Source organism: Ambystoma mexicanum, chromosome 11 (assembly GCF_040938575.1).
Source record: "Ambystoma mexicanum isolate Mex_15411 chromosome 11, UKY_AmexF1_1, whole genome shotgun sequence".
In the NCBI taxonomy this organism is placed as follows: domain Eukaryota; kingdom Metazoa; phylum Chordata; class Amphibia; order Caudata; family Ambystomatidae; genus Ambystoma; species Ambystoma mexicanum.
In genome coordinates this window covers 737,233,680-737,247,795 of record NC_090934.1, presented here as the reverse complement: position 1 = coordinate 737,247,795, position 14,116 = coordinate 737,233,680, and the positions used below count along the sequence as shown (strand labels likewise).

At 44.0% G+C, this 14,116-nt stretch overlaps 1 protein-coding gene across 5 annotated transcripts in view; it reads left to right on the top strand.

Moving 5' to 3' along the window:
• The window catches only part of MICAL2 (microtubule associated monooxygenase, calponin and LIM domain containing 2), a 1,393,870-nt gene that overhangs the window by 643,100 nt on the left and 736,654 nt on the right, over nucleotides 1-14,116 (top strand). For all 5 annotated transcript variants that reach the window (XM_069623638.1, XM_069623637.1, XM_069623636.1 and 2 more), the window contains one exon: nucleotides 13,610-13,698. In XM_069623638.1, the coding sequence (XP_069479739.1) occupies nucleotides 13,610-13,698 (89 nt within the window). The remainder of the gene's footprint in view (nucleotides 1-13,609; nucleotides 13,699-14,116) is intronic.

Genomic DNA, 14,116 nt, shown 5'->3' with positions numbered 1-14,116 from the left:
CGTGTGTGCCGTGGCCCACCCTCATTGCTCCAGGGCCCAATCTTCCCTCTTGCCATTGCCCAGCTATATTCAGAGCTGTTCCTGACAGATGATTTCGCTGGTTAAGTGTGAAGGGGGAAAACGCTACTCTAAGTGGAAGTGAAAATGTTATGTGCGGTGTCCATAAGAACAGCTACATGCCTATGACTTTATCGCCATCTTTTCTGGGTTTGTGCCTAATCTAAGTCTTGAAAGTAGTACAGTCCATTCAGCAGGATCGTACCACCCGCATGGTGACATAACCAACCCGTCTTCAGACTCCCATAATAGACCGCAGGCATTGTTGCACTTTTAGTCCTGTATTTATGAATTGTGCATGAAGGTATAGTGGTGTGCTAACATCACCCGGACTGCAAGAACATAGTTTGACATCTTGTTTCATCATATTTGTTCTAAACACACGCGCGATTTAAGTGTAGGCAGTGGTTTGCTTGCATTACTAGATTTAGGATTTAAACACAGCAGTTACTTTGCATGACGATCCCTGTTGTCTAGTGTGGCAGAAGGGAAAACCTTCTATGCACATATGAGGATTGGGAAGCCTAGCAAGCAACAGGGTGCTGTACACATAGGAGAATGCTGGGAGTGCTGGGAAGGCCAATGGAAAGGGTTCGTCCCACTGTACCAGCTTTGCATGCATGTCTATTTCAGGAGATGGTTGTGTGGCGCCTGTATGTATATGTTCAATTTTGGCAGGATCTTTATGCATTCTATCGTTCCACGTCGAAAAAATGTGTACTATTAAGTTGGGTAATAGTAAAAATAAATGCATCTGATCTTTGCTATGGGGAACCCTGCTTCAGGGCCACGGGTACATTTATTTTTTTTTGTTAATGGATCTTTGGCACAAAAACGCATTCAGAATTTACCATTGATAACAGAGCGAAGGACATGGGTCATTTCCAATGGGGTGAGAGAATGTGACTTGAAGACCAGATGTTGCAGGGCAAAGTGGAAACATAAACCAGGGATGAGGACAGGACAGAATGACATAGGAACGGGATGGTGGCAGCGGTGCTGAATTAAGGATGCAGGGGTGAAGGAAAAGTGCTTTAGAGTTGTCCATGAAGGGTAGCGAGAAAGAGGTTGATGCAGCAGCGTAGAGTGCTAGGACACAGGTTCTTCAGAAAGGAGAGGTTAGATTTAAATCATTTTAAATTTGTAGTAGTACGGAGAGGGAGCACTCCAGAGTAGGGGAGGGAGGGAGAGAGAGAGAGAGAGAGAGAGAGAGAGAGAAGAAACAAGGAGTACAGGGGGCTGGAGTGTTGGCAAGAAGGTCAGTTGAGGATGATCTTAACGAGTGAGGAGGAGAGCAGGGAGTGAGATGAGCAGATGGGTAGGGTGGGAAGAGTCCATGGATAGTTTTGAAGAGGAGAGGAAGTTTATACTTAGCCCTTTGTTTGATAGACAGGCCGCTGATCTGTTGATGGGCAGATGCGGTAGAGGTAAAGCGAGAAAGGTGAAGTGTGCAGACCGTTAAGTTGAGGGCTTTGCCCAGAGGGGGAAAAAGTATAATTGGGAAGGCCATAGAGGAGAATGGCACAGTAGTCTGAACTAGAAGGAACCGGGGAGGAGATTAGCTGTTTAGCAGTATTGGAAGATGACAGATTTTTCTGATATTGTGGTCTGGCTGCAGTGGCAGATTTGGAGATGTAGGGCGAGATGTTGTGTAATGGGTTCAAGTTGACATCAAGGTTATGAGCGAAAGGAGAGTAAGGAAGGTAGTCAGGAAAGAAGAGTAGGAGAGGAAGAGATATTCTGTTTGGTTGGGAAAGTGCAGGTGCACCTAACTGTGAAATTCAGGCTACACCTTTGTTGCTAAAACAAAGAGTTGGATCATAGACAATCCATTTCTAAACAAAATTGTTTAATTGGCTGTCCAGTTTACAGGTGAGATCTCTTTAATTACCAAAATTAGTTGAATTGACACAGATTTAAGATTTGTGTACCTAAAGAAACAGCACAGCTGTGCCATAGATTGGCAGCTGACTGATCATACATTTATGCAATTCAACCTTTTGTGATATGGTATTCATTGCCCTACAAACACATTAGTGATTTCCATCTGGAATGTATCCATTGACCTGGTTTTGTGGCGATGTGTGTGGTTGTTCAGCACCTTTCAAAGGTCCCCCTTGAGTTGGACAGAGGACTCTTCAATCTGTGTCTTACCCGGGCTAGATCCCCTTTTTGCGTTGTCTAGAAGAATGGGCTCAGCCCTCTTTGTCATCAGTAATAGGGATTTTTGTGGAACCTCTATTTGTCAACATCTGTTTTATTGAAACATTTTGTGTAAATGTCTATTTGTTCTTATTTGTTATATGTGCGCCCTGAGGCCGATGGGCATACGGCACGTAATAAGAATTAAATAATAATTATTATTGCAGGGCTTTATTCTAGCTTAGGCTATTTGAGAGCACAGTTTGATTTTTCCAGATCTAAAGTGATACATGGACATGAGCTTGGTTCGCATTTGGTCGTTCCATGGTCCCCACTCTGAACCTTAACTCTCTGAATTCTCTAGCTGATCGTAACCCTGTTTGTGTGTTATTGTGCCATCATTCTATATTGTTTCATGTAGGCCTGATTTTCAGTACGTTTTGTGGACAGTTTCATGAGTGTAAATACCCTAATACTTGTGGATATGTGACGCTGCGAAATATTGTGGATAATTTGGTTGTTGCGCATTACAAGCACCCAAACGGTGGCGGAAGGAGAATGCTAGTGGCACTTAAAGGGATTCCGTGTAGAACTAGTTAAGGGAACTGCTTGACTGACTTGCATTTTTCTTCTTATTGAGGTGCTCTGTCTGTGACTTGTGGTTCAGAGATGAAGCTCTAAAGTTTCCCGTGGCCATGCGTGGGAAGGCCATCCAGTCCTGGGGTATTTCTATTTGAATTGTCGGACTTGTAGTTTCTTTTCGATTTGAAAGACAGGAGAACTAAAAGTCCCATAATTCCAAGCAAATCTGGTCTGGATGGTGTTATTGTGAGGAATTTGACCATCTGCATGGTGGGTGTGGACAACATACACATAGACCCATATACTCTGGCTGGACCAAGCTACAGGCGCTGTCCCCCTTGTCATATTTAGTTGGAATATGACAGCCATGAGTACATCAAGGCATCTCAGAAGGGGCAAGGCAAAACCTTCCTCCTGCCATGGCTAGCCTAATTAACTAACTGAGGCTCCATAAATCCACCCTGTCATTTGTTAGCTGGTGGTGGCAGCTTTGCATACTAATCAGAGTTAATTCGAACAGACCCACTGGTGGCCTGGTTGTAGGACTAACAAAAGACTGGAAAACCCCAACAACCTTTGATATGCACTGTCAACCTGAAGCAAGCTCCGGCCCCTCAGTATCAAGGGCAATGGCCGTTCATGTTTGGGACTATGTATTTACAGTAATCATCCCCACAGGGGGACTTCATTCAGAAGGTATGAGTTTGTGGGTTGGCGGTATCTAATATTCTGGCCTCACCACAGCTTCAAGGGATACCTGCTACTTTAATCAGGAACCACAGAGCTCAATTACCCAAAGAGACCTTTTGATCCACAACAGACACCCCTTTACCTTTTCTGTTGCAAAGCAATACAGGAGATTGTTGGTGGAGACCCACGATTGGATCATTAAGGTAGGCCTAGCCTACACTAATCCCCATTTGGCTTTAAAAGAGAGTCTAGGAGGAGTGCATCAACAAGCGTCCACCAGCGTCTGCTTTAAAGGCATTTCCGAGCTAGGCTAGTCTCTCGAACTGCAACTGACTGCACCCCTGACTGTTGTCACGCCGCAGTCACAAACGTCATCAGAGATGCCTCGACCAGTGCTTCAGACCTGCCAACCAGCAATGAGACAACGATTACAGACCCTGAGCTGCCATGTAAGCTAGCCTGCAGTCATCCGTCCAGCCTCGCTCAACGAACTGCCTGCCGCCTGATACCTGCAGCTGTCTCCCGTCTTGAACTGTTGCAGAGGCTGCAAAGCACCCTGAAACTGACTGGACCCTCTCGAGCACCAAGAACTTCTAGAAGCACACAGTACATTGTGGTTCTGTCCCCCTGGCCCTTCTCCGAACGTCCCTACTGACATTTTATGATTCATTGCTCCTTTGATGCTGAAACCATGTTTTTTTGAACTATTGCGATTAATTACTTTACCGACTACCATCCTGTCAGTGCATCCCGTTTCCTTTTTAGAGCTGTCTGTCCTCTGCATTCCTTTACAGGGTGGGTTGTATTTTGTAGTGTGCTAGAACTGTCTGTTGAATAATAACGTAGATATTTGTATACAACCGTGACTGGACAGCCCCTTTTATCGTTGGGTAATTTTATTTTTGCTGTGTTGCAACTAACCAATGATCAACAACCTTGCAGATATGAGCCTGCCGTTCGTCCACATTACCAAAATTGCACAAGGATGTCCATGATTTGCTTGTGTTTGCAATCTGTTCAGATCCCTTCTGGTGTACTAGAGGTGTGGGGTTGATTGATGGTTTAGGAACCGATATTCATCCCTGGACCACAGGTTCCCCCGGAAATTGATTTGTCATAGTTATCACGCTTGACCAAAGTAAAATTGAGAGCTCTGAAAAGATGAAAACTGGCCAGAAGTTGTTTCTCCTATGTTGGTGTCAAAAGGATATTTACCTGTGGCTCTAAATTTGCTCTGTAATGCAAAATCTAAATCGCACAGCCCGAATAGCTGTTAAAATTGAGAGGTATTATAGGTTAGGCATGCCCTCCTACCAGCCTCCTGAAATCCGACCGAATGTCTTCAGTAGTCATGGCAGATAAAAGGTGTTGTAGGAGCTGTAAGGAGTTTAGTGATCATGGCCACAGCCCTGCCTTCTGTTCTGGTGGTGACCCGGTCATTGGTTCCCGTGCATCCGAATGACCGACCATCAGTTCCTTGCTGGTTGCTTATGCAGGGTGCGGTGTACAAAAGTTTGCATTTTTTCCTGTGGGACTTAATGTCGCATACCTTGTGAGTGTGATGCCAGGATGGGCAAAGGAGTGCCTCTCCAGGAACAATAGCCAGTCCTGGAATGGAGACAAGGAAGGCTTGTGAGCCAGGAGAAGACCATCTGAGTGTGACGTGAGGAGCACCAGGAAGCACGTCATCATACTGGCAGAAGCTACAGGCTGTTCTGGGTAACACACCGTACGGTATGTCTTTCGAATTTCAGGTGCCATCTTGGACATGGCTCTGTGACCTCCCGTCTAGGGGATCTCGTTGAAGGAACTGCAGAATCCGAGCCGAGGTAAGCTGAGAGCCTAAGGAGATGGCTCATCTGAAATGGTAGAGCCGCAATGGCATTGAGATTGCAGTGTAGACCACATGGGTCACAAATACCTAAATGGGCACGCATGAGCTTCTGACAGTGCTGTACCCGGAGAGCAACACTGTAGCCGACATGTGCCTGCTCAAGCGTTAAAAAGTAAAACATAAAAAAAGTGCAAATTTAAAGGCAACATCAGAGCAACTCAAAAGAATACCATCACAAATAGCTCAAGTGAATTATACTAATTTTCCTTCCCTTTAAGTTTCAAATGTATGCGAGGCACAGGCATTCAATCTGCTTCCTTGTCACCATGACTTCCTTATTCGGGTCAGATTATATTTTCTGGAAACTGGAGGTCTGCTGTTCATTAAGGCAGTAGCTTCCTCTGGTAATTATTTGTCTGGTTTGCTCAAACGGCCATATGGTTTTCTGCATCTCTGTATTTTACAGGCTGCTTTATACGGCCTAGTTAAAGTGGTAGATTTATTCTAATTAGCCAAGCGCATTCTTGATCTCGTTTCATGCCTCAATCAGACGACTTTGCACTGTGATGACAGTGGTTAGGTATGGCATCTGCACACTCGGCTGCAGCAAATTTGCAATGTTAAAATGAAGGAGCTGGCTGGTGTATATAGGGGCAATGTAACAGTATTGCATCGGTATCCGGTCATTGCATTGACGACCAAAGCATCGACGGCCAAACCATCTAAAAAGAAAGCATCGAATGCATTTTTTTTAGATGGTAAAGGGTTTAGTTTAATAAAAATGGGTTTTAAAGGATAGAAAAAGGAGGTTGAGGGGACCCCCATTATTATTATTTTTCTTTTATTAGATGCTTTTTTTTATAGATGGTATGGCATTAGATGCTTCGGTTGTCGATGGAATGACTGGAATGACTATAAACCATTGCATCGCTTTGGCGTTGCTGCTCACGACCATTGTAATTCTCAAATTGACCTTTCCCTCTTCTAGTTTAGGCACAGTGCAGTAGTTTGAAGACTAGAATGAGCCACACACTGCTAACCCCTGCACTGCACCCCGCTCAACATACCAAAGCTATAGCAATAAGAACACAGGATGATCTTGATAACTTGTAATTAAAGTACTCAAAGATAATAAGTAGAATCAACAAAATAATTTAACAGTAATTCATGTTTTTTTTTTTGTCTCAGTTTTGTTGAACCCACCATATCGATGATCAGTTTTAGTTACTGACAACAATCAGCAACAGTAGCTGGTAAAGTAACAGACCTGCCGGGCCACCCACATATTGCGGAAGAAGAAATGTTTCTTTGTATTGTAAACATGTGGCAACAAAGAGAATGTTTTCACTATCCACAAGCCATAATTGTAGGTGTTGTGTATAATACACTATAGTCTAGAAAACCAGCTGAGCCTTTTGCTGAATTGCATATGCTGCAAACTGAATCGCTTAGAGAGGCACGTAGTTTTGGCAGATCGGGCACTGTGAGATTAGATGATTGTCCCAGGATCACACACCTCAAGTAAGTGAAGAAGCCAGGATTAGAACCCAGTCTGCAATTAAGTCATGTGTCCACATATATCCCTAGCTGTCATCTGTACACAATATGTTAGGGCTTTGGCTTCAAAACCTAGAATATAACTCCATTGTATAGAGACGACGTGTTTAGTACACAGTGGGCAATATTCACTTCCAATGACACACAGCCCACTGTGCCTGCAGCCTAGTCCCCTAATCACTCCTCACTTTGATCACTCTGCTCATACCAGAGACCTGTTTGCAGATATATTTGACGGACTCCAGTCCAAGATCCGGTGCAACCCTGTTTCTTTGTGCTTGAAATGTAAAATGTGAAAGGTAGACAAACTGGAGCCGGGCTCTTCCAGTCTCGGCTTGAAAGTTAGTGTGAGCAGTGGGATGACTGGGAACAGCTCATCCTATGACTTATGGGCACTCGTGCCCTGGGTAGCCGCCTCCGCTGCCCACCCAAATATCACTGGATGACACTGTGGATGGTCGTCAGGCTACAGAAGGTTCACTATCGTGGGATGTCGGGAATTTCTGATATTGGTTAATATATAATCAACGCTTCAGAGGCTTGGATGGCTCAGCGGGTGTCTGTTTCGAAGTGTTTTCACTTCCAAGTTATCAATTTTACACAGATTAAGGTCATTGAAAGTCCGAAGTCACGCCCGTCAGATGACTAGTCGATGGGCAATGTGCGCATTAAGCAATGCCTGCCTCATATACCTGGTTCCTTTGGTAAGGGCTTCTAACCACTAGCCAGACTATCTAAATGTGCAACTATTTTTGGACTTTTCCATGGCAGTCCACCTAAGGAATCTATCTTCCTTTCTTATAGTATCTAAGGTGATGTATTGGTCTGTGGTGCACTGACGGTCTATTTGAGGGAGTGTTTGTAGCTATTCTTCATGTAATCTTAGGTTTTATAGGTGGATGTGTACCTTCAAGCATGTTGTTGTGGAAGAAATAACATTCGTTATTGTCTGCTGATTTTGAACAATATCCACCAATTTCCTGGAAATAAAACTTCAATCGCATGAAGTAAATTTTACAATGGATCAGGGACTAAATTGGCTAACAGAACTAATACATACATTTTGTAACTAAACCCTACTATACAAAAAAAGAAAAAGTTGCTGCTCTAATACCAAGATATTTGAAGCAAGATAGTGGTATATTGAGAGACTAGGAGAAAGGCAACGACCCAACACATGAACTTGGAAACCAGCTGCTGGAGGGAATTGCTGCATGAACACAGTGGCAAGACGCCAGCACTGGAATGGGAATGGGAAGGAGAAAGTGAACTAGGCAAGCCAGAACCAGGGGACTGACGAAAGTCATGCTTCAGATTGGCTAATGCTTGCAGGAATAACCAGGACTTGGGTAGACTGAGGCCCAGACTCATCGGGGCAGTGGTGGTGCATAAGAGCGTGTTTTAATTCTACCATCCACTCTGGAGGCGTCTGGGATATCGAAGGCAGAAGGGAATAAGAGGAGCAAGACCACATTTTCGGAACTGACCTGGTAAACTGCACATAAGATGAAATCAAATGCAGTGAGAGAACTCTTCTCTCATTAATTCAATGACCAAACTATTGTCCATGCTGAAAAATGTGAACAAAGCATTAACAAAAGAAAACTACTAACAGACCACCGAAAGGAAATCTCAAGCAGGAAAAGAAGTATGTTGGAACACTCTAGTAAGGGTCCAGTCCAGTACAAACATATTTCTATGGCACCTACAACAGTAACCTATCCAGGCGCTTAAAGCATACAATTGAATAGCCGTAAGGCCATAATATCTAACCCAGAACTACTAGGTGGAACATAAATGTCAGTTTCAGAATAAGTCGGAGGTCACTCCCCTTTCCTAAAAAGTTTAAAGATTGTCGGTCAGGGAGGAGTGGGGGTTGCCATGGCAGTTGTGTGTAAAATCCTATTTATTTAATATTGTCTAGGCCAAAGACCACCATAGCAACTGTGAAGTCACATGTTTTGGTCTGACTGATGGGGCCGGAGGAGTCGTGGGCCATAGTACCATAACCGGCTATATGATGTAGTGCTCAGAGGAGGACAAATATGGGACACCCAGGTTCCTTAGACCATCAGCTGCCAGGAACATGGCATTGTGACTTTAAAGTTGGGGAGACCTCAAGATCCAAAGAAGGTAACCCCCGGCTAGAGGAGGGGACCTTAATAGAAAGGCCAATAAATGGAAATGAATGGCCGATTGAAGGGGAGACATACCTTTGTTTAAATACCAAGAAATAAACATTGGTGTTGGTGGGAGGGGGAGATGGGTTAGCCCTAAACCCAGCTTGAGGTCACCCTTTTTCCATCACCCAAGTTGGGTGAGACCAGGGCTTACCAGACAAGAGACATACTTTCGGTTCCCTAGATAAGCCAGAAGAACCCAGGAGTGTTTCATGTCCCATTGTTCTGGGTCTCCCCTTGGATATTAACCCCAACCACCCATATTAAATCCTTGGCTGAAAAAGCCGTCAGTGAGGCAAAGTAGCTACAGGAATATTCATGCCCGTGGTCAAACACCCAGAACTGTATTTCTACATCGTTTGATCGACTGTAAAAATCAGTGGGATCTATACTTCTGGAAAATAATTGGCGCCAACAGGACCCACGAGAGGGAGTGTGGCTTTGGCGGTTCCACTGTGTGCAGTATGGGTCCATCCAATGGAATGATTTAATGTAAGGTAAATATCAAATAATTGCCTCTTATGGCAGACTTGGTATCTGGCTTTCAGGTGAGGGTGAACGGGGCACAGATAGGCAGCGGTGCACAGACACATCACGGCATCAGCTGTTCCCTGTGTATTAAAGCCAAAGATGGTAGACACCCTCCTTGGTGGCTCACACTATGAAGCCACTATGCCTTTTGCAGCACAATGGGTTGCTGTCGAGAACCAGGGTTTGAATTTGAGCCAATCCCAGCTGGTTGGGGACCATGCAGTACAACTGGCTCGGGTTTGTCCTTCGGAAACCCCTGGAGTCGATTTAGCAACCAGATCAATAGTGGTTAAAGCGTTGGTTTAGTGTGGCAGGAGTTGGGAGACGGCCAGTGGAGACAGGACGAGGCAAGAAAGGAAGAGAGCGGAGTGATTAGGAGAAAATGGCAAATGAGGGAAGAGTAGGACAGCAGAACATTTACAGGACGGGGAAGTGGAGTGGACAAGGTAAAGGGAAGAGCTCAACACATATGCTTAGAAACCAACTTCTCAGATGGGACACAGACGCAAGACACGGAGGAGGTTGGGAAAGTGCAGGTATGAGTGGACAGCAGACGTGGTGACCCGGTAGAATGCACAGGAGGAGGTGGAGGATGTAGAGCCTAGGAGGGGCCATGTCTGAGAAAAGGGGCTGAGAAAGCTAGTAAAGAACTGGGAGAAACGAAGGGAGAAAAACTCCAGGGGTTGTCGAAACACTAGTAGAGACGGACAGTGGGAATAAAGGAAGTAGCATGACGTGGAGACACCCAGAGAGGGGTTCAGAAATAGAGCAAACCAAACACATGAGCATAGAAAATAAAGGAATTAAACTGGGCAAAAAGCCAGAACCACCCTGAAGAACAGAAGCTTGGAGGGGTGGGGAAGTAGTCCAGATCATTGTGGGGTGTCGACAAGGAAGTGGTGACAGGAAACAAAGGGGAAAAGAGAAACAATAAAGGAAGTGGACTGCCTGTTAAATTTGTACTTGTAACCTCTGTGCCAGCGTTGCTTGCTATTGTTCTTTGGCACAAACTTTAAAGCCCACTGGGCCTACTGAAGCCCAAGTGTGGCGAAACCTGAAGCAAGACCAGACCCCATGTGTCCAGCAGATGGGGAGGATCACCAAAAGTCAGGGCAGCATCCTAACTACAGCAGGAACCGCAGAATCCTTGCTACAGGGATGGGATATGGAGACACAAACCAACTATGAAAGATGTTCATCAAACGCTTGAACCCCATTGGCTGAGGGGAAGGGTCTTGGGTAGTGAGATATGGACTCCTGGACTTCCATCCAAAAGCAATCTGGACTTTTTCCTTTCAGTTCATTGGAGGCTCCCCAAAATCATATTTATTTTGTATTGAGCTGTTTATTAATACCTCGGCCAGGGGCGCAGTCAAAATTCCTCTAAGCTGTACTTTACCCTTGTTTCCTATTCCCTGGTTTCGGTTTAGGGCCTCTGCACTTCTCCAAATGTGGGGGCTGTGCAAGCTCTGAACAATATTTCACTCTAAATTGGGGATAAACCCACCTCTTTCTGTCGCAGCAAGCAATGAGGAAAATTATTGAAGGCAAAAGTAGGCAAAACCAAGGACCCGTCAGTGGCCGATTCCCAAAGCGACCGCAGGGGCCCCAAGGACGGAACCCAAATACAAGTCCAAGTCCAGCGAGTTATTAAGAGAAGCAGTTGAAGAAAGACTGCGCACCACAAATGGTCCAGCTGTGTCAGAGGCTGCGCTATTGAGTTGTGGTTGAGCAACCTTCGAATAGCCAAAAATACAGTGAATAACGAATCCTATTTTCCCCATTGAACGAAATTAAGTTAGGAACATATGGCCTGCAATACGAGACATGAAGATGAGACTGCAGATACCTGAATTTGTGATTACAAAATCTCACCAGACTGACCATTAAAAATGGTGATGAGACTTACAGATTTCATGTAGAATATTGAGACTCGCCAGGCTTAGGTTTTAGGTCTTCACTATGATACAGAGGTTGAGTCTTAAAGCAAATTTGGACGTTTGCGAGAATTTATAAAAGGCAGTACTGACTTTCCAGTGAGGCAATGTGAATTACTAAATTGAAAATGGATTCATGGTAATGCTGCTTCATCCCTTCCATCTGCCTCCCTTTTGAAGAAGCAGAAAAAGGGATCTAGTGGAAGCAGGAAGAAAAGCTTCACTAGAAGTGTATCATTTTCTAATGCTCCCTTTCCTTTCTCAGTATTTGCATCGTCTTCCCATTAACCGTCCACCTTCTCTAACATTTGTTGGTGTGCAAAATTAGGCACCAGTTGTGTTTATTCCTCCTTATCTCAAAAGGATTAAACCCATGTGATGTTTATTTTAAAATGCGCCAATGTCTATCAGCTCAAGCGTGTCTTATAAAATCCAGCCAATGGGGCAGTAGTAAAGGTAGCTCAGGAAGTTAAGGGCTTGCATCAAACATCTATGGGCAGCCGGCAGCCATAGGCTGGAATCTTGGCAAGACCCACTCAATCATGCTTCCATTCGAGGTCAATAAACTGAGGAACTTGAAGTTAAATTTGTATTTATTACAGAATCTGGATTTCTGTTGCAGTGAACAAACTAGGTGCAAAGATCATTTCCATTGGTGGAATACTATCTCTTACAAAAACGTTTCTAAATTATTTGATTTAGAACTTGACCTAGCAGTCTGTTTACTCCTCAAGATAATGTGGGCCTCACTCCTGCAGGGCTAAAGAGCCCTTGGCGAATTGTGATACTTAAAGCACCCAGCAATAAAATACAGTAGTCTGAAGCACTTAAATCGCTGTGCAGCATCATTTCTGGAAACATGGATGAATGGGTTTGAAACTGTATTTTAAATGATCATCCCCGATAAGCAGAGAATGTGCTCATTTTCTTTCATCTCTCAAAATGTTGTCTGTGATGTGGACAAAGTCTCACGTTAGGTAGGGATACAAACATATGCATATTTAATAATTGAGCTAATTGCATTTTTGTGAGGACTTATTAACATTTTTTTTAAACTCCTCTTTTAGTTGATGTCCAAGTTTGAGTTTTAACCTCACTGACTGTGATCCCGAAATGTTCTCGATCCTATTATTCTCCGACTAGGAGCTCCCATTGATATGTTGAATTGTAATAGATCAGGACGAGGTACTGACGATTTTAGTCACATGCTCTTTGATTGTAAGATGCCTCTACCTTTTTGGAACAAGATCTGGCTAGCCATCTATGTGGTTGCCAAACAAGACTGACCACTTTTTTTGGGGTGGGGGGTGCAGGTCTGCAGATAAACCCTCCTCACTGAGTTTGCGATTAAAGTGGTCACGCAGTTGCTAACTTCGAAATGCACAGACTATTGCTGCCTGGGATACACTAGATAGTGGAATCTTTTATGTAACAAGCATATGTAGATTGAGAAGGCTGGTGTTTGGATAACCTGTGAAATGGACATGCTTCTTTTACTTGGGGGGAGTTGGGAAACTAGTTTTGACTGTTGACGAATACAGGGGAGGTTTAAAAGCTATACCTAAGAACTGGCATGGAGTTCTATCCAGTGTGTGGATAATTTGCCTCTCTTGCTGAGAGGGGCGTCCCTTTTTCTATCTGTTCTAAACCTTAGTGTAATGGCGCATCTTGGTGTCCCACCGCCCCCCCCCTTTTGTTTGCTTTTCTCCTCTCCCCACCTCCCGTTCCTCACATTTGTTTACCTGTTCTTCCCTTGTTTAATGAATGCTTGTTCTCCATGTATCGTGGGATCCTTGAGTTTAGTGACTAATTGAGTCTTGGATTTCTATGCTATGCCCACTAGCTGACTTTAGCTGATGTTTGATTTGTGATTCACGAACATTTGGATATATGCTTTGGTTCCAGTAGGAGACCAGTTACTTTTATGTCCACAGTGTAGAAGTCTGTTACGTAATGACTTTACCATCAGTAATAAGTGTTTGCTTGAAAAATATTTTTTAATGTGGTGGGGGAACTGAGGGGGGTAATGTTCATTAACATCTGATTTAATGCCGTGCCACAATGATCTTTTTGGAAACCATTTCTTTTGACTTTTACAGGTAAATTTTACTGCAAGCCTCACTTTATTTATTGCAAAACCAATAATAAGCAGAGGAAGAGACGGGTGGAGTTAAATGCACAAATGCAGGTATGTTCTCCAGCTAAGGGCATTGGTTTCCATCTTACATTTCTGTAGTGCCTCTTTTCTTGAAACAGGTCTGTATTTGCAAATGTTTGCTCCTGAGGGTATTTGCTCATGTGCAAAGCTCTTCAAACAGCTCTTTGGTGCCACTCATAAAGTTTTTCCATGTAGAAAATTTGGAAAGATGCTTGTGAAGTGACATTTGCTCTTGTGTAGCTCTAATATATACAGAACTGTTGAACATGTAGCAGAAGATCCTTATTTTGTAATATTAGAGCTTACTAAATACCTTGCAAAGAGAAGGTATAACGCAGTCTCTATGTAATTGGTGATGGATTAAATTCTTATTGCAAGTGTTATCCGTAGACTGAACCATTGCAGTCTGTGCCGGTGGGCATTCTCAAATCATACCCATGTCTTCTGG